This window comes from Aquarana catesbeiana, linkage group LG11 (assembly GCF_042186555.1).
Source record: "Aquarana catesbeiana isolate 2022-GZ linkage group LG11, ASM4218655v1, whole genome shotgun sequence".
In the NCBI taxonomy this organism is placed as follows: Eukaryota; Metazoa; Chordata; class Amphibia; order Anura; family Ranidae; genus Aquarana; species Aquarana catesbeiana.
In genome coordinates, this window is record NC_133334.1 from 174,739,443 (window position 1) to 174,764,731 (window position 25,289).

Sequence of the window (25,289 nt, forward strand, 5' to 3'; positions counted from 1 at the left end):
TTGTGACAGTTACAGTGTTAGGGCAGTGAGTGGTAGCCCCCTTTAGGTCTAGGGTACCCCCCTAATAAAGTTTTAACCCCTTGATCACCCCCTGTCACCAGTGTCACTAAGCGATCATTTTTCTGATCGCTGTATTAGTGTCGCTGGTGACGCTAGTTAGGGAGGTAAATATTTAGGTTCGCCGTCAGCGTTTTATAGCGTCAGGGACCCCCATATACTATCTAATAAATGTTTTAACCCCTTGATTGCCCCCTAGTTAACCCTTTCACCACTGATCACCGTATAACCGTTACGGGTGACGCTGGTTAGTTCGTTTATTTTTTATAGTGTCAGGGCACCCGCCGTTTATTACCGAATAAAGGTTTAGCCCCCTGATCGCCCGGCGGTGATATGCGTCGCCCCAGGCAGCGTCAGATTAGCGCCAGTACCGCTAACACCCACGCACGCAGCATACGCCTCCCTTAGTGGTATAGTATCTGTACGGATCAATATCTGATCCGATCAGATCTATACTAGCGTCCCCAGCAGTTTAGGGTTCCCAAACACGCAGTGTTAGCGGGATCAGCCCAGATACCTGTTAGCACCTGCGTTTTGCCCCTCCGCCCGGCCCAGCCCACCCAAGTGCAGTATCAATCGATCACTGTCACTTACAAAACACTAAACGCATAACTGCAGCATTCGCAGAGTCAGGCCTGATCCCTGCGATCGCTAACAGTTTTCTTGGTAGCGTTTTGGTGAACTGGCAAGCACCAGCCCCAGGCAGCGTCAGGTTAGCGCCATTACCGCTAACACCCAAGCACGCACCGTACACCTCCCTTAGTGGTATAGTATCTGAACGGATCAATATCTGATCCGATCAGATCTATACTAGCGTCCCCAGCAGTTTAGGGTTTCCACAAACGCAGTGTTAGCGGGATCAGCCCAGATACCTACTAGCACCTGCGTTTTGCCCCTCCGCCCAGCCCAGCCCACCCAAGTGCAGTATCAATTGATCACTGTCACTTACAAAACACTAAACGCATAACTGCAGCGTTCGCAGAGTCAGGCCTGATCCCTGCGATCGCTAACAGTTTTTTTTTGTAGCGTTTTGGTGAACTGGCAAGCACCAGCGGCCTAGTACACCCCGGTCGTAGTCAAACCTGCACTGCAGTAACACTTGGTGACGTGGCGAGTCCCATAAGTGCAGTTCAAGCTGGTGAGGTGGCAAGCACAAGTAGTGTCCCGCTGCCATCAAAAAGACAAACGCAGGCCCGTCGTGCCCATAATGCCCTTCCTGCTGCATTCGTCAATCCTAATTGGGAACCCACCACTTCTGCAGCGCCCGTACTTCCCCCATTCACATCCCCAACCAAATGCAGTCGGCTGCATGAGAGGCATTTTCTTTATGTCCTCCCGAGTACCCCTACCCAACGAACCCCCCCAAAAAAGATGTCGTGTCTGCAGCAAGCGCGGATATAGGCGTGACACCCGCTATTATTGTCTCTCCTGTCCTGACAATCCTGGTCCTTGCATTGGTGAATGTTTTGAACGCTACCATTCACTAGTTGAGTATTAGCGTAGGGTACAGCATTGCACAGACTAGGCACACTTTCACAGGGTCTCCCAAGATGCCATCGCATTTTGAGAGACCCGAACCTGGAACCGGTTACAGTTATAAAAGTTACAGTTACAAAAAAAGTGTAAAAAAAAAAAAAAAACACAAAAACATAAAATAAAAAATAGTTGTCGTTTTATTGTTCTCTCTCTCTCTATTCTCTCTATTGTTCTGCTCTTTTTTACTGTATTCTATTCTGCAATGTGTTATTGTTATGTTTTATCATGTTTGCTTTTCAGGTCTGCAATTTTTTTATACTTTACCGTTTACTGTGCTTTATTGTTAACCATTTTTTTTTGTCTTCAGGTACGCCATTCACGACTTTGAGTGGTTATACCAGAATGATGCCTGCAGGTTTAGGTATCATATTGGTATCATTCTTTTCAGCCAGCGGTCGGCTTTCATGTAAAAGCAATCCTAGCGGCTAATTAGCCTCTAGACTGCTTTTACAAGCAGTGGGAGGGAATGCCCCCCCCACCCAACGTCTTCCGTGTTTTTCTCTGGCTCTCCTGTCTCAACAGGGAACCTGAGAATGCAGCCGGTGATTCAGCCAGCTGACCATAGAGCTGATCAGAGACCAGAGTGGCTCCAATCATCTCTATGGCCTAAGAAACCGGAAGCTACGAGCATTTTATGACTTAGATTTCGCCGGATGTAAACAGCGCCATTGGGAAATTGGGAAAGCATTTTATCACACCGATCTTGGTGTGGTCAGATGCTTTGAGGGCAGAGGAGAAATCTAGGGTCTAATAGACCCCAATTTTTTCAAAAAAGAGTACCTGTCACTACCTATTGCTATGATAGGGGATATTTACATTCCCTGAGATAACAATAAAAATGATTTAAAAAAAAAAAAAATGAAAGGAACAGTTTTAAAATAAGATAAAAAAAAATAATAATAATAAAGAAAAAAAAAAAAAAAAAAAAGCACCCCTGTCCCCCCTGCTCTCGCGCTAAGGCGAATGCAAGCGTCGGTCTGGCGTCAAATGTAAACAGCAATTGCACCATGCATGTGAGGTATCACCGCGAACGTCAGATCGAGGGCAGTAATTTTAGCAGTTGACCTCCTCTGTAAATCTAAAGTGGTAACCTGTAAAGGCTTTTAAAGGCTTTTAAAAATTTAGCAATATAGTGTGTTTTAGTGCATTAAAATTTAAAAAAGTGTGTTTTTTCCCCAAAAAATGCGTTTGAAAAATCGCTGCGCAAATACTGTATGAAAAAAAAAAAAATGAAACACCCACCATTTTAATCTGTAGGGCATTTGCTTTAAAAAAATATATGTTTGGGGGTTCAAAGTAATTTTCTTGCAAAAAAAAATGATTTTTTTATGTAATCAAAAAGTGTCAGAAAGGGCTTTGTCTTCAAGTGGTTAGAAGAGTGGGTGATGTGTGACATAAGCTTCTAAATGTTGTGCATAAAATGCCAGGACAGTTCAAAACCCCCCCCCCCAAATGACCCCATTTTGGAAAGTAGACACCCCAAGCTATTTGCTGAGAGGCATGTCGAGTCCATGGAATATTTTATATTGTGACACAAGTTGCGGGAAAGAGACAATTTTTAATTTATTTTATTTTTTTTTGTGCAAAGTTGTCACTAAATGATATATTGCTCAAACATGCCATGGGAATATGTGAAATTACACCCCAAAATACATTCTGTTGCTTCTCCTGAGTACGGGGATACCACATGTGTGAGACTTTTTGGGAGCCTAGCCGCGTACGGGACCCCGAAAACCAAGCACCGCCTTCAGACTTTCTAAGGCCGTAAATTTTTGATTTCACTCTTCACTGCCTATCACAGTTTCGGAGGCCATGGAATGCCCAGGTCGCAAAAAACCCCACCCAAATGACCCCATTTTGGAAAGTAGACACCCCAAGCTATTTGATGAGAGGTATAGTGAGTATTTTGCAGACCTCACTTTTTGTCAAAAAGTTTTGAAAATTGAAAAAAGAAAAAAAAAATGTTTTTTCTCGTCTTTCTTTATTTTTAAAAACAAATGAGAGCTGCAAAATACTCACCATGCCTCTCAGCAAATAGCTTGGGGTGTCTACTTTCCAAAATGGGGTCATTTGGGGGGAGTTTGTGCCCCCTGGGCATTCCATGGCCTCCGAAACTGTGATAGGCAGTGAAGAGTGAAATCAAAAATTTGGACCCTTAGAAATCCTGAAGGCGGTGATTGGTTTTCGGGGCCCCGTACGCGGCTAGGCTCCCAAAAAGTCCCACACATGTGGTATCCCCGTACTCAGGAGAAGTAGCTAAATGTATTTTGGGGTGCAATTCCACATATGCCCATGGCCTGTGTGAGCAATATATCATTTAGTGACAACTTTGTGCAAAAAAAAAAAAAATGTCAAATATAAAACATTCCATGGACTCAACATGCCTCAAAGCAAATAGCTTGGGGTGTCTACTTTCCAAAATGGGGTCATTTGGGGTGGTTTTATGCCTTCTGGGCATTTTATGGCCTTCAAAACTGTGATAGGTAGGAGTAAAATCAAAAATGTACGCCCTTAGAAATCCTGAAGGCAGTGATTGGTTTTCGGGGCCCCGTACGCGGCTAGGTTCCCAAAAAGTCCCACACATGTGGTATCCCCATACTCAGGAGAAGCAGCTAAATGTATTTTGGGGTGCAATTCCACATATGCCCATGGCCTGTGTGAGCAATATATCATTTAGTGACAACTTTTTGTAATTTTTTTTTTTTTTTTGTCATTATTCAATCACTTGGGACAAAAAAAATGAATATTCAATGGGCTCAACATGCCTCTCAGCAATTTCCTTGGGGTGTCTACTTTCCAAAATGGAGTCATTTGTGGGGGTTTTGTACTGCCCTGCCATTTTAGCACCTCAAGAAACGACATAGGCAGTCATAAATTAAAGGCTGTGTAAATTCCAGAAAATGTACCCTAGTTTGTAGGCGCTATAACTTTTGCGCAAACCAATAAATATACACTTATTGACATTTTTTTTACCAAAGACATGTGGCCGAATACATTTTGGCCTAAATGTATGACTAAAATTGAGTTTATTGGATTTTTTTAGAACAAAAAGTAGAAAATATTTTTTTTTCAAAATTTTCGGTCTTTTTCCGTGTATAGCGCAAAAAATAAAAACGGCAGAGGTGATCAAATACCATCAAAAGAAAGCTCTATTTGTGGGAAGAAAAGGACGCAAATTTCGTTTGGGTACAGCATTGCATGACCGCGCAATTAGCAGTTAAAGCGACGCAGTGCCGAATTGTAAAAAGTGCTCTGGTCAGGAAGGGGGTAAAACGTTCCGGGGCTGAAGTGGTTAAGGAGAGAGGCAAAAACTGTGAAAATGAGAGGTAATGAGCGCATGTTACAAAGGAGGAGATCTGAATGGGAAAAACTAGGTCGCCTGCAGTCTGGTGATTTGTAAAGTAGCTTGCTGTAGATGTTCGCTTAGTGGCAAATTGCTGAAGTGCAAGAGCAGAAGTAATTTTTTTTTTTTTTTTTAAACTAGTTGTGTACCAGAAGGATTTGCCCCCTTAATGACCATGCCAATTTTTGCAATGGGGCACTTTCGCTTTAACTGACAATTGCGCGGTTGTGAGACGCTGTACCCTATCAAAGTTGACGCCCTTTTTTTCCCCACAAATAGAGCTTTCTTTTGGTGGCATTTGATCACCTCTGCAGTAGAGCTGCACGATTCTGGAAAAAAAATGAGGATCACGATTTTTTTGCTTAGAGAATAAAGATCAAGATTCTCAAACTTTTTATTTTAAAGATTTACAACCTCTGAACAAACAAGATGGCAATAACATAAGCCATAATACTCGCTTCAGTCAAATTGAAAGAAATGTAATGAAAAACAATGTAATGTGAAATAAAGAAATTACCATTACATTAAAAAAAAACATTCAGGTATTAGGTCAGAGAAACAGATTTAAAGATTCTTAGCTAGAAACACGAGCCTATCAACATTTTGTGGCTTCAGTGCAGAAGGCGACAAAAGACAATGTTGTCCCCTGTGCTAAAAAACCCTTTCAGAAGGGGAACTGGTTGCAGGAATGCAAAGGTATTTTCTGGCCAGTGCAGACAATCTTGGATACGGCTCCTTGTGAGTCTTCTACCAGACTAATGGATCATCTTCACTGTCAGTGTTGCCTAAGAACAGGTAAGTCTGTAGCTCCAAGTCCAAGGTGATGGATTGTTGTTGCTGTGTGTGAGGCTGGATCTGGTGGTGGCCTTTCATTTCTTTGTGCTGCTTTAAAAAAGCTACTTAAGGTCATTCAAGTCTTCTTTGCAGGACTGCTACTAGTAGTAGCTGTTGTAGGGAGACTTTCCTTAACTGCTAGCTTTGACATTTCATCTTTTAGTCTGCTCCAGACAGCAGTTTGGTTATCCTCATGACGGAAGTCATCTTAAACCTGGGATCAAGGGTTGTGGCTATGTCAAGGAGGTCTTGTGTTCTTTGGTCATAATATTTTTCCTCCAGATACCCCATGATCTTTGATTTCATTGTGCGAATAAGATCAGGGTCTTCTTTAACCGCTTGCCTACCGCCTCACGACGATATACTTCGGCAGAAGGGCTCGTACAGGCAGAATCACGTACCTGTACGTTCCCCTTTAAGAGGCGATCAGCGGGCGTGCGCCCGCGGCAAGCTCTGTGATCGCCTCACGGGGAGGAAGAACGGGGAGATGCTAATGTAAACAAGCATCTCCCTGTTCTGCCTAGTGACAGTGCCACGGATCTCTGCACCCTGTTATTGGAGCAGAGATCAGTAAAGTGTCACACACAGCCCAACCCCCTCAGTTAGAAACATTCCTTAGGACATACTTATCCCCTCCCCGCCCCCTAGTGGTTAACCCCTTCACTGCCAGTGTCATTTACACCGGAATCAGTGCATTTGTATAGCACTGATTGCTGTATAAATGACAATGGTCCCAAAAATGTCCGATGTGTCCACCATAATGTCGCAGTCACGATAAAAATCGCCGATCGCCGCCATTTAAAAAAAAAAAAATATATATATTAATAAAAATGCCATAAAACATCCCCTATTTTGTAAATGCTATAACTTTTGCGCAAACCGATCAATAATCGCTTATTGCGATTTTTTTTTTTTTTCCCCAAAAATATGTAGAATACGTATCGGCCTAAACTGAGTAAAAGTTTTTTTTATATATTTTTGGGGGATATTAAAGCAAAAAATGTGTTTTTTCAAAATTGTCGCTTTTTTTCTTTATAGCGCAAAAAATAAAAACCGCAGGGGTGATCAAATACCACCAAAAGAAAGCTCTATTTGTGGGGAAAAAAGGACGTCGATTTTGTTTGGGAGCCACGTCGCACAACCGCGCAATTGTCAGTTAAAGCGACAGTGCCGAATCGCAAAAAGTGCTCTTGTCAGGAAGGGGGTAAATTCTTCCGGGGCTGAAGTGGTTAACAGCCAAAACCGAAGACTGAAATAGGTGGAGAGCAGGTTTCACAGAAGAGACACTGACATACTGCTCTCCTGAAAGAGCATCTGTGAAGTCTGCCAGTGGGGTGAGAGTCTTGTCCCCACAGCCTCCATGTTGGCAAGAGGTGTCTAACCTTGCGGTCAGAAGAGAGGACATGGGTGATGGCTGCTTGCTGCTCAAGTATTCTCACCATAGCCTGCCTAGAACCCCACCTTGTCGGACACTCTGTCTTGAGCTTGTGGTCTGGTAAACAGAGTTGTTTTTGTGCCACAGAAAGCTCCCTTTTCCTCCTCCAACTGTAGCTGAAACACCCAACAAGCTTTTTGAACAAACCCATAGCACGCTCAATTCGTGGGTCCTTCATTGCATTCTCTTTTGCAAGATGAAGACTATGGCCAAAACACTGCAGTTGTGTCCAGTGATTTATGGATATGGCCTTTACTATGTTGGTTCCATTGTAGTTATGCACACAAGAATTTCCTCCAACAATTTCCAGTTTATGAGAGCATGCTTTAATCCCTGCGCCAAAGCTTCGCCAGTGTGGTCCTCAGGGAAAAACCCAGTTTGTAGGCACCGATTTTTCATCTCAAAATTATCAGTAATGAAATGGATCGTTAAGCTCATGTTTGGTTCCATTGCTCTGCTGGACCATAAATCTGAAGTTGCTGCAAAATTAAGTACACTGCGCAATTCTGTTTCAACAGTTTCATGACATTTGTTGTACAGAGCAGGGATTACTGTGTGAAAAATAATTACGAGAGGGCATGCAATAGCGCTTATCAAGGGTACGAATTCGTTTTTTAAACCCGTCTTTAAACAGTGGTCATGGGAGCCATATCTTTAGCCAGGTGAAATGTGATTGCGTCCATTATTTCTTTGTACCTGGGAGAGATTTTTGGGTATGGTGTTCCATTGAATATTGTTGCTTTAATTGTTGTTTTTGTCTGGTTGCAGGTACTTTGTGATTGCTGATTTTTTTTTTTTTTTTTTTTGTATCGCATCATACAGTTGTTACGTTTCAGGAGATTAAACAGATTGGTGGTGTTAGCCTTTGGTGCAGAAACAATGGCTAAACATTGCAGAATATAGTTTTCTGAGTATCATCATCTGGTTTGAAACCGAAATAAGCCCACACTTAAGATCCTTTTTTCGGTACAAAAACAAAGTCCGTGTTTTTCAGACTGACTTGCGCATTCCTTTGCCTCACTCATTATTCTACTCTAACTCTCTCTTGGTATTCAACTAGGTGCGGTGGACACATGTACCTAAAAAAAACAAAAAACAAAACAGCGCACGCTGTCATCCGCCTTCGTGTAAAAACACTTGCAGCTAATACACTGTCATTTAAAAGGCAATAAAACAAACAGCGTGTTTTTATAAGTCACGCAATAAACCTGGCGGTGTGATTTTTTTTTTTTTTTTTTGTGGAAAAACATTTTCATGAATAAAAAAACAATTATCTGACAATTGCGTGGTCGTGCGACGTTGTACCCAAACAAATTTGATGTCCTTTTTTTTTTTTCCCCCCCGCAAATAGAGCTTTCTTTATCGTACATCATGAGACACAGAGCCTTAAGTAATGGGTTATGAGCCACCTTCAGGTGTTGACACTGGTACATCTAATCAATTAAGTTCACTCCCTATATAACCCCTCCTCCTTCCAGGAGCACATCCGTTTTTTCGCCAGTGTCTAGGGTGTTGGTCACGAGTGAAGATGTGCTCTAAGGAGCTCCAGGAGGGATCCTTGCTTGATTAAAAAAACCTCCACAACCAAATCCATCCACGCCGATGCGGCCACAGGATGGTACCCGCTTCTCTTTGAGAGCTGGACCCTAGGAACCATGACTCTTTTTGGTCTTGCTAAATTTCCTAAAGTTGTCCTGAGGGGTGCTATACAGGTCAAAAGGAGTGGAACCCCTATTAAAAGGGACTCGGTCTTTGAAGGTTTAACTATGCTGCCCGCCATGATGGGTGAAGTTTGAATCTGTCTGCTTACAGCAGTATCCTGCAGGGAGGAAAAGGCAAGAGAAAAGCTTAAAAACGGCAAAGTCCACCTATGCCTTTTCTTTCATATTAACATTGTAATGCCTTAAAGTCTCCTCTAGAGGGAGTTACAATACACATACCCCTTCAATCTGCGCTACAAACAGTGTGTGTCCTAGCAGCTGGAGGGGGTTCTTTAGTCCTCTCCCCCCAATTGGGGAAACTTAGTGGCTGGTACAGGTACTGTGAAGGTACAATAAACCTCCTATAAGCAGTGGGCAGTGTGACATTTCGACATTTCTCAGAAAAACAGCACACTTATAGCCTCAGACTACCAAGAACCCTCCTCATCAGACGACCCCCCAACCCCCCCCCCCCCCCCCCCGGCCGCCCAACATTGAGGGGTGCGGGGCCGATTTTGAAAAGAGAAACATTTTCTTGCTTTTTGTACACAGCTTTTTTTCAGCTGTGCTTTGCCTTGAAAGAGGGTGCATCGAGAGAAGGGGGTGTGACTAAAACGGACGGCGCAGTGTGCGGACTCAGCGTACTGTGAAGCACACAGGCATTCAGGTTTACACCTGAGAAGGGGGGATGAAAAAAGCTGACGATCTTATCACTATATGTGTTTACAGAGCAGCTGAAGGAGAGCTGACACAGGAGCGTGGAGCATGTGAGAGGTATACACAGGCATTTTCAGTACAGATAAGACAGTATTGTTTAACATCAGTTTAATCTGTGCTACCATTGTTTTTTCCTTACTATTGCAACGTTCTTAATGTGCCTCTGCTTTTGTGCTTTGCACTATGGCTTCAAAGGTTACTACTAAGACCCCAAAAGTTCCACCCCCAGGCTCTGGGAACTCCAGTCATGCCTCCACACTGTCATCCTCTCCAGAGATACCTGACATGGCAAGCCAGGGTGAGTCTTTGGAACTGATGGTGGTACAACTGCTTTTCACACTTTAGCTCCTGTATAAGTGACTGAAGATGCATTTTCCTTTGCCTTGCAAGGCTTAGAAGGAAGATTAGCGCTTTAATCACATCCTCCATCCAAAGGGATAGGAAGCGTGCTAGATGCCCCTTCCCCACCTCAAATCCTTTACCAAAGGAACAGTGGGCACAGGATGAGGTATTACCCTCAGGCGATCACGTAGAAAAATAAGATGATTTTTCCTCTGCGGAGGAAACGATTGATGAACCTTATGCAACCTTGCAATTTGAGAGATTGATGATATAAACTGTTACAGAGATGGTTCATTCCACTTTCATGCTGCCCCTAACAGAGTCAGCTGAAAGTTCGGTCCCTTCCTTGGGTTCTTTAAAACCTTTACAGCTTTTTCATGCATTACTAGAAAAGATTACAGCTTTTTCATGCATTACTAGAAAAGCTTATTTATGCTGAATGGGATCATCCGAATAAGCATTTTTTCACTCTAAAGAGTTTCTCAGTTCTCTATCCCATGGAGGAGAAATTCACAAAAGATGGAAAGTACCAGCAAATGGGAGCTGCGATTTCCAGCATAATTTGTCCAGTAGACCATGCACAAATGCTTAAAGATGAGAAGGTTTTTTTTTTTTGTTTGTTTTTTTTTTTTGTAAAATCCTCTTTTTCCTGGCAGGTACCATTCTCAGCCTGCAGTCGCTGCAATAGGCACATGTCAGCTCCTTAAAGGACCAGTTCAAGAGGCCCTTAGGGAGGTCCCTGCACAACAGGCCCATGAGTAGCCGAACTACCAAGGGCGCTATGTTTTGCCATAGACGCAAATAGGAACTCTATCCACCAAGCGTCCTGCCTTGCGCTTGTGCTAAAACACATGCGTAGGACCCTGTGGTTAAAGGGTTGGTCAGCCTAAGCATCTTGCAAAAAAGCTTCTGACTAGTTTCCCCTTTCATGGGGAGTGACTATTTGGGGAGAATTCGGTCAAATACATCCAAATGATTTCTAGCAGGAAAGGTACTCTTTTGCCCAAAAAAGGTATAAACGTCCTTTTATTTAAAACGGACTCCTTCCCCTGCGCCAGGGGCAGCTGCCTCTAGGCAGTGGCGACGGCCTCCACCGTCAGACTCTAGAAGAGAAAAACATTCAGCCCCTGTATACATAATTGAAAATGCGTTTTTCCTCCGCCCTGCAAGGCCTAGAAGGAAAATTAGCGACTCTGCTAACCAAGGATAGGAAGCGTGTTAGATCCCCCTCCCCCACCTAGATCCCTTATCAAGGGAACAGTGGGTAGAGGATGAAGGGTTTAGCATCAGGTGATCAGGAAAGAAAGGCAAACCGATTACTCTGCTGAGGACAACTGGAGTTGAACCTTTTTTCAGCCTCGCAATCTGAGAAATCACTGGTACAAATCTCTTACAGAGATGATTCGTGCCTCTTCAAGCTACCTCGTAAAGTCAGCTGATCTGTTTTTTTTCTTAGGTTCCTTAAAACCTTCACTGCCTTTATCATGCGTTTCCTGTACATGTACAGATCCACACAGGGATTCAACAGATCCATTCTAGATCTAAAAATCTAAATTGCTTCCTGAAGATTCGCTCCTTTCTTTGGAGTCGATCAGGTCAGTAGTTTCTATCCTACAAGGAGGAAAACTTCTGGCGCCTATTGGCATCTAGGATGCATATCTGCTTGTCCATATATTTCCCGCTCACCAAAGGTTTCTGCGGTTCGAAGTAGAACAGCAGCATTTCAGTTTATAGCCTTGCCCTTCGGGCCAGCTACAGCCCCCCGAGTGTTAACAAAAGTGCTAGCCCTACCTCTAGCCAGGTCAAGGGCACAGGGCTTAAACAGTCTTGGCATACCTAGGCGAACTATTGCTAATAGACCAATCGGTGTTCGGAGTAAGGTGTACGCATTACAGCCAGTTACCTGGAAAAGTCTGGGTTGCGTTCTCAACCTAGTGAAGTCTCCCTTAAAACCACTAACACTGTAGTATTTGGGTCTGATCATAGATACAGCCCAGAAAAGGTGTTCTTGCCCTGGCACAAGACAACTCCATAAAAGAGTTGTTGCGTGTCACGAAACGTCCCACACTCTGCTTGAGTGATTTCGTCAGTATACCACTTCCTCCCAGTCTGGATACAGATATCAGATATTCCAAACGCTCACAAAGCAGAAAACAAGGAGAGCCTTGCTTAGCTGCTAACATGGACTGTTTTATTAGAACCAGAATACAAGACTTTTTATACAGTAGAAGAGGAGGTTCCCCCCTCCTGCTCATATTACTCTAACAATATAACTGTAACCTAATTAACATGAGCTAGTTTACTAAATCATTTACCCAGACTAGATGACTCAGAGATATGACCTTTAGGACACAGACTTGTGGTCACCGAGCTTCACACAGTAGTATAAACACAATAGCAGGAGCTAATTACAATTAACAATACAAACAACGAGTTGAATACTGTGGTAAGCCAGACTAGACTTAATTACAATAAACACATTATAGCAGACAACAAGACAGGTAGTTGTAGTTGATATTAGCATCTCCTCACAGTATGTGCCCCAACAGTATGAATCTGCCACTATTGCTAATATGGCAAATACAGGGTCCCCAGAGTCTGTGTGTCCTGGGGGACAAGGACCCGAATCCAAAGTAACACCTCAAGGGTACCCCAAATGCCAGGGCCCATAATCTGTAGGCAAGAGGCTGACATTCAGTCCCCTCCAAAAGCCTCTGTCCCGAGTGAGTCTGTCACAGTGCAGATGGTCAGGTCAAAAGGAGATCCCTCTATTCGCCTTTGCATGAGGTTGTTAGGAAAGATGGTATCTTCATTCGAAGCAGTTCCCAATGCACAGTTCCATTCGAGACTGTTGCAAAACAGTATCCTGTCTGCTTGGAACAAAACGACCCAAGCTTTGGACTTGCCAATGCGGCTGTCCCCAAGGGTGTCCCAAAGCCTCAACTGGTGGTTATTAACCGGAATCTGCTGAAAGGAAAATCCTTCAGACCTGTTATCTGAAAAGTGGTAATGACAGATGCCAGCCTTTCAGGCTGGGGAGCAGTACCAAAGTAGACAACTGTCCAAGGACAGTGGTCAGGAACCGAAAGAGCCTTGCCCATCAACATCCAAGAGATTCGGGCAGTGCGTCTGGCTCTAAAGACCTGGACTTCCAGGTTAAGGGATTGTCCTGTCAGGATCCAATCCGTCTGTGCCACGGCTGTGGCCTATATCAATCACCAAAGGGGGCACCCAGAATCTCTCAGCGCAGAGAGAGGTGAACCATATTCTAACTTGGGCAGAAAGAAATATTCCGTGCCTATTGGCGGTCTTTATTCCGGTAATAGAAGATTGGCACGCGGACTCCTTAAGTCGCCAGCTGATTATTCCCAGGGGAATGGTTTCTTCACCCCGACATATGTTTGGGCTGTTTGTCAAAGATGGGGGACTCCGGATGTATAGAGCCTCTAGCGTCCAGTTCAACATAAAGTTAGTTAACTTTGTGTCCAGAACACAGGATCCATTCGCATGCAGAACAGATGCGTTGGTGATACCGTGGGATCAGTTCTCACTGATCTGTTCAATTGCTGCCTCGACGTCTTTGCAGGATCAAGCTGGAAAGAAAACTGGTAATTCTGGCAGCACCAGCATGGCCCAGAAGGTCATGGTATGCAGAAATCGTAAAGATGGCAGTGGAGGATCAATGGTCCCTTCCACTAAGGCCAAACCTGCTCTCACAGGGGCCAATATTCCATCCTACTTTACGAGCGCTAAGTTTAACGGCCTGGCTATTGAAACATTCTGAGGAAACGTGGGCTTTCCGGGTCAGTTATCTCTACTTTGAATAATGCAAGGAAATCAGCTTCCAGAACTATATATTATAAAGTCTGGAGGGCTTATGTTTCCTGGTGTGAATCCAAGGGTTGACACCCACGGAGATCTATCATAGGCAGAATTCTTGCCTTTCTACAAATAGGTGTAGAGATGAAATTGGCCCTGAGTACTATTAAGGGCCAGGTCTCAGCCTTATCGAACTTATTTAAAAGACCGCTTACTACGCATTCTTTAGTCCAGGGTTTTTATGCAAGGGGTGATGCGAATTAATCCGCCAGTTAAATCACCTTTTAAACCCTTGGGACTTGAATTTTGTTTTGTCAGTGTTACAAAAACAGCCATTTTGAACTGATGCTGCATATTCCCTTAGTCCTTCTAACAAGGAAGCTGGTATTTTTTGGTTGCTATATTCTCAGCAAGGAGGGTTTCAGAATTGGCTGCTCTTTCTTGAAAAGAGCCATATTTGATTATTCATGAGAACAGAGTGGTGTTATGCCCTCGTCTAGGCTTTTTGCCAAAAGTATTTTCAGGTTTTCACCTGAACCAAGATATTGTCCTGCCATCATTTTTTTCCAAAACCATGTTCCAGGGAGGGAAAGTCACTACATTGTCTTGATGTGGTGAGAGCAGTGAAAATGTATTTAAAGGCAACTTCTCAGATTCATAAGACTGATGTCTTATTTATTCTGGCAGAGGGTCCTAAGAGGACAGGCAGCGTCGAAATCCACTGTTGCGAAGTGGATTTGGCAAGTTATAATTTAAACTTATGCTTTAAGGGGTAAGATTCCCCCTTTTCCAGTTAAGGCGCACTCTACCAGAGCGGTTAGTGCTTCTTGGGCAGTGCGTCACCAGCCCTCCATGGCTCAGATCTGTAAGGCCGCAACTTGGTCTTCAGTGCATACATTCACAAAAATTTTTTACCAGGTGGATGTAAGGAGGTATGAGGATATCGCCTTTGGGTGCAGTGTACTGCAGGCAGCAGTCCAAGTCTGTGGGTACCCTGCGGGTTTTCTCCCTCCCATCAAGTAGCATTGCTATGGGACGTCCCATGATGTACGAAAAAGAAAATAGGATTTTTATTATAGCTTTCCTGTAAAATCCTTTTCTTGGAGTACATCGTGGGACACGGAGGTCCTGCCCCTCTTTTATAGGGTTTAAGTATATTGCTGTGCTACAAAAACTGATGTGGGGGGGGTTGTATAGGGAGTGAACTTCCTTGATTGGGTATACCAGTGTCAACACTAATTACGTAATTACTTAAGTCTCTGTGTCCCATGATGTATTCCAAGAAAAGGATTTTACAGGTAAGCTGTAATAAAAATCCTATCTTTGGTTGTTATAGATAATCTCTGCGTTTTTTTTTTTTTTTTTTGCGCTATAAACTAAATTTTTCCTCAGTTTAGGTCATTATGTATTCTTCTACATATTTTTGGTAATAAAAATCGCAATAAGTGTATATTGATTGGTTTGCGCAAAAGTTATAGGTCTAGGGGGATAGGGGATAGATTTATGGCATTTTTTTTTTTTTTACTAGTAATGATGGCGATCTGCGATATTGCAGCCGACAAATTGGACACTTTTGACACATTTTTTGGGACCATTGACAATTATACAGCGATTAGTGCTATAACAATGCACTGATTACTGTATAAATGTCACTGGCAGGGAAGGGGTTGACACTAGGGGGTGATCAAGGGGTTAACTGTGTTCCCTAGGTCGCTCTGTCACAAGCGATTGCGGGTGCCTGGCGGTCATTGCGCCCTCTGGGCACACGCTGCGGGCCAAAAGGCAAAGTGACGTAAGGTTACGTAGTTTCGGCCAACAGTGCCATTCTGCCGCAGTAAAACTGCGGCGGCTGGTTGGCAAGCAGTTAAACAAAAAAGGCCGACAATTTTGAAAAAGAACAAACTTTTTTACTTTCTGCTATATAACCTATCCCATAAATTTTTTTTTTTTTTTTTTTTAGAAAAAATCAAATTTCTTCATAAATTAAGGCCAATATGTATTCTGCTACAAGTTTTTGGTAAAAAAAAAAATCCCAACAAGCGTATATTGGTTTGCACAAAAGTTGTAGCGTCTACAAACTATGGGCTGTATACTGGATGGATATAGATGTGTGTGTGTGTGTGTGTGTGTGTATATATATATATATATATATATATATATATATATATATATATATATATATATATATATATATATTATACCATATTTTTTTTTTTTTATTACGCCACAATCAGCAACTTCTAGCGGGACTGTGATATTGCGGTGGACAGTTTGACATTTTTGTGGGAACCAGTGACACTAATAGTAATCAGTGCTAAATATGCACTGTCACTACTAACACTAATGGCTGGGTAGGTGTTAAACATCTAGTGCCCAACCAGTGTTTGTGTTTACTAAGTATGCTACTTTTACTAAGGCTGGGTTCACATCTGAGCCGCATTTGGCTTGCAGCAAGGGTCCGGTGCGTCCCTGTTTTCCGTTTCAGGGTTGAATTTCTGCCTGAATTTGGCCCTGAAACTGAGCCATTGATGCACATAACCTCTGCAATCTGCTCCGCACCGCCTCGGCTCACATATCTATGTGAACCGGCTCCATAGAGAGCCGGACACAATCGCCTGTCATGCGAATTAGATGCGGAGAAACTTGCATCCAGTTCACACTAGTTTGAACCCAGCCTAAGGGAAGTGATGGATTTTAGTCCCTGTTTTGCAGGGACACACAGTCCATCACTTTCCTCCTGTCAGAATGGAGTTCTGCCTTGTATACATAGGCAGTGCTCTGTTCTGTGTCTCTCCTCCCCGATCAGCGGGTGCCTGTGGGCATCTATTAGCCAGCACCCACTGACCAGCTTGTGCTGTGTCAAGGTACAGCTGTGGCGCACACGCGCCACCTCCCCGCAAGTGCTGGGTCACGTACTGTGTACGTGATCCGGTGTAAGAGCCACTCTGCCACAATAATAACACTGCTTTAGGCAAGTGGTTAAAGCTGTTTTTAAACAATATTTGTTTAGCTAAATCTTTAAACTACAACATTTATTAGGGGGATGCATTTGTGTTTCATGTGTGTTGATATTTGAATTTCATTTAGAAAGTTATTTATTTACTCTAGAATTGTTGCTTATTTGTAGTGTTCAGGTGCGACCTGGGGAACCTCAATCGGCCCAGGATAAAGCAAGGATGGATAAAGAATATCTTTCCCTCATGGCAGAATTGGGTGAAGCCCCAGTGCCTTCCTCTATTGGAGCTACAACTACTCCTTCCCACAATCCTGTTCAAGGAGCCCCAAGGCCAACTAACATGGCAGGAAGTCAACCGCCTCTGGTATGATACTATTTGTGTGAACTTAATTATGTTAGACTATTTAGTTCAAGTTTAACATTGGGTTATTGAGGTAACATATACAGTAAATAAGATAAGAACTTGAAAATATTTGTTTAATTCGTTTTTGGAGCAAAATTGAATTCCCAGGTGTCAAATGCGCACACAGTATTCATGTATAACACTAAAATATATGGCGGGCCCTCAAGGTGCCGCCTACCTAATGTGTCAAAACTATGGAGATTGGATAACCTCAAAAACGTTTGAGTAAAAATGACATACTAAGAGGGGGAAGGAGAGGATGGGAGCTTGCAGTATAGAGACTGTATGACAAACTTGAAATAAAAATCTGTAATAGCGCAATCAACCCTGTGGTAGCACATATCTTTGGAACTTTACTTACCATACAAACATGATTAGCAAAAAAGATTTATTGGTGTCAAAAAGAAGAAAAAGACCTTAACTGGTTTCCGACCGGCTGCTGTACATTTACGTTGGCAGAATGGCACGGCTGCGCAAAGTAACGTACCCATACGTTACGTTGAACTTGCTGCGCGCGCACCTGCCGCAAGCTCGTGAGTCGGGTCGTGGGTCCCGCGGACGTGATCGCCGTGGGGATACCCACAATCGCCTCACGGGGAGGACGAACGAGGAGATGCTGATGCAAACAGCATCTCCCCGTTCTGCCTAGTGACAGTGTCACTGGATCTCTGCTCCCTGTCATCGGAGCAGAGATCAGTGTAGTGACACACACAGCCTCTGCCCCCTACAGTTAGAAAACACTCCCTAGTACTGATTTAACCCCTCCCCGCCCCCTAGTGGTTAACCCCTTTACTGCCAGTGTCATTTATACAGGAATCAATGCATTTTTATAGCACTGATTGCTGTATAAATGACAATGGTCCCAAAAATGTGTCAAAAATGTCCGCCATAACAACGTCGCAGTCGCAATAAAAATCGCTGATCGCCGCCATTACTAGTTAAAAAAAAAAAAAAAAAAAAAATTATTACTAAGAATGCCATAAAACTATCCCCTATTTTGTAAACGCTATAACTTTTGCGCAAACAAATCAAACGCTTATTGCAATTTATTTTTTTTTCTTTTACCAAAAATATGTAGACTACGTATCGGCCTAAACTGAGGAAAAAAAATGTTTTTTATATATTTTTTGGGGATATTTATTATAGCAAAATGTAAAAAAGTGTTTTTTTTCAAAATTGTCGCTCTTATTTTGTTTATAGCGCAAAAAATAAAAATCTCAGATGATCAAATACCACCAAAAGAAAGCTCTATTTGTGGGGGGAAAAAAGGACGTCAATTTTGTTTCAGAGCCATGTCGCACGACCGCGCGATTGTCAGTTAAAGCGTCGCAGTGCCGAATTGCAAAAAGTGCTCTGGTCAGGAAGGGGGTAAATCCACACATACATACATTAGCATTAAAGTTATAAAAAAATCGCTGGGCAGGTGGTGCAATTCCACCCAAGTTGCAGAAGTTTTAAAAGTGCTGTAGTACAGGTTGGATGATATCCCCAGGTCTAAATGACCTATAAAGAGTGACCCAAGTGTTAAATCAAGGCTGAACTGATATTCAAAAAGAGGATGAATGAAGTCAAGCCACAAAAGTGGAAGCAATAAGATGATGGTAATGGTTCTCCCGATCTGTACTGGAAAAACTGTGGACAAGTAGATGATTGTATTGGGGTGTAAGGTAGCTGTGAAGAAATGGAGCATTGCTAGGTAACAGTGGTCAAGAGGTGTGCAAGTGGAATGGTAATGCATATAAGTGTCTAAAGTGTGTGGCTCGCTGGAACCATAAGAACATAGTCCTCCTTGACCTCCCTCTCACTGTACCAGAGTCCTTATGAAGACTCACTGTCACCCCAAATAAAACAGAAAAGTGAAGAGGTAATCATTTCCAGAAGGTTATCGTCCTTTGCCAAGAATGATAAATGTATTGATACTTATAAGCTTGTGTTCAAGTCCACAGGTCCAGGATCCCGGGGTAAATTCCTCCCTTGTCTTTGAAAACAGTCTTGCAAAGTATGTAGAACCATATAGGAGTCAAAAGCAAGTAGTCCAGCGATGGGCCATGCTGGCATGCCGGTTTCACCGAATTCTGTCGGCTGCATCAGAGGCTGGTCGCCAATGTGTGATCCCCTCACAATGTGTATCATCCAGGCTTAAATGGACGCCAACACGTGTCCGTGTGTCACTTCCTGTTTGCGTATCCTCCACATACATCATGCCAGTCTCTTCCTCCCCCCAACGTGGAAGATGGGGAGCAAGGCACTGCTTATCCTTCTTTAATGCTTTTCAGTCTCCCCCTAGAGGAATATTAGAAGTAAGCAGCACGAAATATAGTAAAGTCCACATGTTAAGCTCAGTAGGAAAACCACAACATGGTGATGGGGAATACTTTCTTATACATTTGACATCCACAAAAATTATATTCACATATGCTGCAACCACTTTGTACACGATAAAGTACATGAAAGTTCCATGAAAAAAAAAAAAACCCCCTTTAAAAAAAATTATGCATTGTTAGACGAGAAGCACAATAGTTAGTATTACCTTGGCAGCACTGAATATACCCCTGTCTGAGAATCATCCAAGAAAAGGGACAAAACTTAAATAATCATTCAAGCCAGGAGATTTAGTAGCCTCCAGCTCCCATATGCAATGTGACTCACGTTGGAAAACAATCTGATCAAACTTGCCCCTCCTCCTGTCCTGGGGGACCACGTCAAGGACCCAACACTTAAGACAACGGGGATCCCTATCATGTTTGGGACATACATGTCTGGCTACAGGAGCCTTCAGATGGTATGGTGTCACAGTTGGCCCTCTGTCTGCACACGAGACACCTCCCGTCGGTAACCGTAATGAGTCACCCTCTATAACATAGGGGCAAAAATTGCACATCAGGCTATACCTCCACGCACAATATAACTAGGGGGGTCCAAGAAATGTCAGTGTACTAAGAGGTCTTTAAGGGAACAGGCCCGTCTGTATACCAATTGAGGATCCCGAGAGACAAATTTGCCCACTGAATTCACCAATAAATGCCAGTATATTGAGCAAATATCTCTAACTTTACTCACCCGTTGGGTATATTGTATACTCAGTCTTGTGGGTCCCTGCCCCTGGTCCCCCCCCTTTCCGTTGAAAGCTAAGGGATTCTCTATCGCTGTCCTTTGCTCTGATTAGCATTTCTAAGCCATTTTCGGTTCTATCCCCTTGAGTGAAGTCTCTTAGGACCACGGCTTCCTGCTCAAAGTCCTGTTCATTTGTGCAATTCCGGCGAGCTCTTGGGTACTGTATTACCAGTATATTTATGATGTTTTTGGATGAAAACTATCTGCGTGCAGCAAACGGTTGACAGCAGTTTGTTTACTAAACAGTTTGGTCCCAATGTGACTGTCCTTGTCCAGGAAAATCGTCAAGTCTAGAAAAGTTGCTTTTTCCCTATGAAATTCAAATGTGAAGTTCAAATTGTAGGGGATGACACCCAAGGTGTCCATAAAAGTTTGCAACTCCTCCTCATTACCAGACCACAACATGAGGACGTCATCGATGTACCTGTACCAGGACAACATTCTGGACAGGCACGATGACAACGCCCCCCCCTCCGTCAAAGAGCCGTTGCTCCCAATCACCCAAGTAAATATTGGCATAGGCCGGGGCACATTTTTAAAGCCCATGGCCGTGCCTTGGGTCTGACGGTAGTACTTTCGGTCACATTGGATATTATTCTGTAACAACTCCAGTAATTCCACAATAAACATGTTGTGAGCTCTTTTGTCCAATGGTCTGCTGTCCAAGATTTTCTAATGGTTTGTACACCTTTGTCGTTGGGTATGGAGGAATAGAGGGCCTCAATGTCCAGTGTAACTAAAAGGGTTGCCCTCTGGTAAAGTCAAATCATATAGTGTAAGCAGGTGAGACGTGTCCATCTCGGGGGTGGGCTCACTCACTGAGAAGATTAGTGAGTATGTGGATATAATTTTACAGCCCTTTGTGGGGAATCAGTTCTCATATGTCAGGGGCACATCTCGCCTAACAATGCATATTTTTTTTTTAAAAGGGGTTTTTTTTTTTTTTTTTTTTTTTTTCATGGAACTTTCATGTACTTTATCGTGTACAATGTGGTTGCAGCACATGTATATACAATTTTTGCGGATGTCACTTGTATAAGAAAGTATCCCCATCGTCATGTTGTGGTTTTCCTGATGAGCTTAATATGTGGACTTTACTATATTTTGTGCTACTTCTAATATTCCTCTAGGGCAGTGGTTCTCAACCTCGGGACCCCTTCAGGGGTCGAATGACGATTTACCAGGGGTCACTGAATCCTGGGCTGTTCCTGAAGCCTGCACCACTCTCTCAGCCTTTTTGTGGCCGCCCAGCTGGGCTGTCCTGTCCCTGGAGCCTGTAGCCACCCAGCTGTGCTGTCCCTTGAGTCTGTGGCCACCCAGTTGGGCTGTTCCTGGGCCTGCAGCTGCCCACTCAGCCTCTTTGCAACCACCCATTAAGTTCACGGCATGGCTGGGGGCAGAGACTAAAGGTCAGCTGACTGGTGTGGAATGTGAAGTGATTGGGGCCGAAGAAGACCCTCTGGATTTTGGCATAGGTGTTACTACAGCGAGACACCACAAAGTTGGAGACACAGTGAGCAACACTACCCCTGATTATAGTATAGCCATTAAAAGTCCCCACTACAGTTCTCAGATCAGCAGATGACCTTGATCAAGAGCACCTAAGTTGGCTGATCAGAACTCCCCCAGCACTGCCACTCATCCCGTTCCCCCCCCCCACCAAGGATTAGGAGAAGGAATAAAAATGGAGAATACATGGAAGGGAGAGGAAAAGATCAGGGAAGAACAAAGAAAAAGGGAGAGAAAGAATAAGAGAGAGAACAAGAAAGACTAGAGAGGGATGGGGAAAAAAAAACAAGAAATTAGGATAGAGAGAGATAAAAGGGAAAGAAAGGAGAACTAAGAGTGGTACATCCAAAATGTACCATAAGGGGTTTTAATACTGTACGAGTGGAAGGGAATCGGGGAGCACTAAATATCCGTGGGTTAGGGGTGCAAATTACTTGTCTTGCCTTAGGTGCTGACAATCAACGCTACGGAAATAATTTTTCTGTTAGGGGTCACAACAACTTGGGAAATTTTATCAAGGGGTCATGGCACTGGGAAGGTTGAGAACCACTGCTCTAGGGGGAGAATGAAACGTATTAAGTAATGATTAGCAGTGCCTTGCTCCACGTCTTCTGGACTCCCCCTTCCATGTTGGGAGGAAGAGACTGTCATGTATGTGGGGGGGGTGTGATGTGCAAGCAGGAAGTGACACACACAGACACGTGTTGGCGTCCATTTAAAGCCTGGATGCTCCACATGGTGAGGGGATCGCATTGGCAACCAGCCTCTGACGCAGCCGTCGGAGGATCGGTGAAACCGGTCAGGCCAGCATGCCCAATCTCTGGACTACTTGCTTTTGACCCCTATGTGGTTCTACATACTTTGCAAGACTGTTGTTTTTAAAGAGGAGGGAGGAATTTCCCCCGGGATACTGGACCTGTGGACTTGATCACAAGCTGATAAGTATCAATACATTTATCATTCTTGGGAAAGGACGATTACCTTCTGGAAAGGATTACCTCTTCACTTTGCTTTTTTATTTGGAGTGTGAGAGCGAGCCTTCATAGGGACTCTGGTACAGTGAGAGGGAGGTCAAGGAGGACTATGTTCTTAAGGTTCCAGTGAACCACGCATCACTTTATTGGACACTTATATTCATTACCATTCCGCTTGCACACCTCCTCTTGACCACTGTTACCTAGAAATGCTCCCCTATTTCTTCACAGCTACCTTCCACCCGATTACAATCCTCTTTTTGTCCACAGTTTTTGCAGATCGGGAGAACCATTGCTATCATCTCATAGCTTCCATTTTTGTGGTGTGACTTCATTCTCTTTTTGAATATCATTTCAACCTTGATTTAATGCTTGGGTCACTCTTCATAGGTCGTTTAGACCTGGGGATATCATCCCAGCTGTACTACAGCACTTTTACAACTCCTGCAACTTGGGTGGAATTGCACCACCTGTCCAAAGATGGTCCTTTTTTTTTTTTTTTTTTTTTTTTTTTTTATAGCTTTAATGCTAATATATGTATGTGGTGGTTTTTTAACGTCTTTTTCTTATTTTTGACACCAATAAATCTTTTTTTGCGAATCATTTTTGTATGGTGAGTGATAGATAGATAGATAGATATGTGCTACCACAGGGTTGGTTGAGCTACAACCCCTGGCAAAAATTATGGAATCACCAGTCCCTGAGGATGTTCCTTCAGTTTATTGTTGTAGAAAAAAAGCAGATCACAGACATGGCCAAAAACTAAAGGCATTTCAAATGGCAACTTTCTGGCTTTAAGAAACACTAAAAGAAATCAAGAAAAATAATTGTGGTGGCCAGTAACAGTTAGATTTATAGAACAAGCACAGGGAATAAATTATGGAATCACTCAACTCTGAGGAAAAAATGATGGAATCATGAAAAACAAACAAAATAACACTCCAACACATCACTAGTACTTTGTTGCACCACCTCTGGCTTTTATAACTGCTTGCAGTCTCTGAGGCATTGACTTAATGAGTGATAAACAGTACTCTTCATCAATCTGGCTCCAGCCTTCTCTGATTTGCTGTTGCCAAATCATCTTTGCAGGTTGGAGCCTTGTCATGCACCATTTTCTTTAACTTCCACCACAGATTTTCAATTGGATTGAGATCCGGACTGTTTGCAGGCCATGACATTGACCTTATGTGTCTTTCTTCAAGGAATTTTTTCAGTTTTTGCTCTATGGCAAGATGCATTATCATCCTTTTTAATATTTAAAAAAAAAAAAAAAAAAATCTTTTTTATTTGGAGAAATTTTTCCATTACAAAAAAAGAACAGAGAACACGACCATAAAAAGGATACAAAAAATAACATCCTCTATCCAGTCATTATTATACTTCCACTGCGCGCCAATTCAAGATACCCATAAGCAGTGAACTCAAAAGAGTTTCTTCTTTTTTCCCATTTACTCCCTTACCCCTCCTCCCAACCCCCCCAAAACCCCACCACCCTCAAAGGCCCCCTACCACACAACTCACCATACATCTTTTACAACCAATCCCTACCAATTCTACCATCATCCTACCCCCCCCCCCCCCCCCTTCCATTCCATCCTTATCCCGATCCAGCCATGGTTTCCATATTTTTTCCAAATTTCTTATAGTTACCCCTCTTCTTATATATGTACTTCTCTCTACTAATCACCTCCTTTACTGCATTCACCCACTCTGTAACCGTCGGTGAGTCCTTTCTCTGCCAATGCTGTGCAATAAGCTTTTTACCCTGAAACGGGCATCTAACCCTTGCTGTCTGCGTATCCTTCGGGACCTCTTTATCCTCCGTCAGACCCAGCAAGCACTCCTTAGCCTCCAACCTCAATGACGTCCCAAACAGAGTTTCTTTTCCACAATCCCTCTCCAATATTTATAGAACTTGGGACACTGCCAGAACATATGAATCAGGTCTCCATACGCCCCCCCCACATCTTTGGCACCTCGCATCAGGCCTCTTGCCGAACCTAAATAATTTCAATGGTGTATAATATGCCCTATAAGACAAATAAAAATGAGAGACCACCTGTGAGGGAGAGAGTGTGATCCTGGGCCCTAAAGACAGGACATACTCCCATTGGTCGTCAGACAGTGGTCCAACGTCTCCCTCCCATTTGATCCTATTTTTATTTTCCACCACTCCCTCCTGAGCTGATGTATTCAGGCATCCATAAATATCAAATTAGGCCTTTCGTAGAGCTGGCATTGATCAGCTTTCTCAAAGAGGTCATTTCACACCACACTGGTGCTTCCCCACCGAATTGTGCCTCTAAAGCATGCCTAATTTGTAGGTATCTATAAAATGACCTGTTGGAGATCGCATATTCTTCCACCAGGTCTTGGAAAGATTTTAACCTCCCTGCCTTGTATAACTGTGCCAAACATTGAATGCCCTGACGATCCCATTCTTCAAAGCATCCCATTTTTTTAAGCTCACTAAGATTGTTGTTATCCCATAGTGGGAAAAACTCTGCAAAGCCAGTATAGCCCAGTATTTTTTTTAACCAATACCCA

At 43.2% G+C, this 25,289-nt stretch overlaps 1 protein-coding gene across 7 annotated transcripts in view; it reads left to right on the forward strand.

Moving 5' to 3' along the window:
• SF1 (splicing factor 1) overlaps window positions 1-25,289 on the forward strand; it is a 216,754-nt gene that overhangs the window by 137,421 nt on the left and 54,044 nt on the right. For all 7 annotated transcript variants that reach the window (XM_073605054.1, XM_073605055.1, XM_073605060.1 and 4 more), the window contains one exon: window positions 16,911-17,103. In XM_073605054.1, the coding sequence (XP_073461155.1) occupies window positions 16,911-17,103 (193 nt within the window). The remainder of the gene's footprint in view (window positions 1-16,910; window positions 17,104-25,289) is intronic.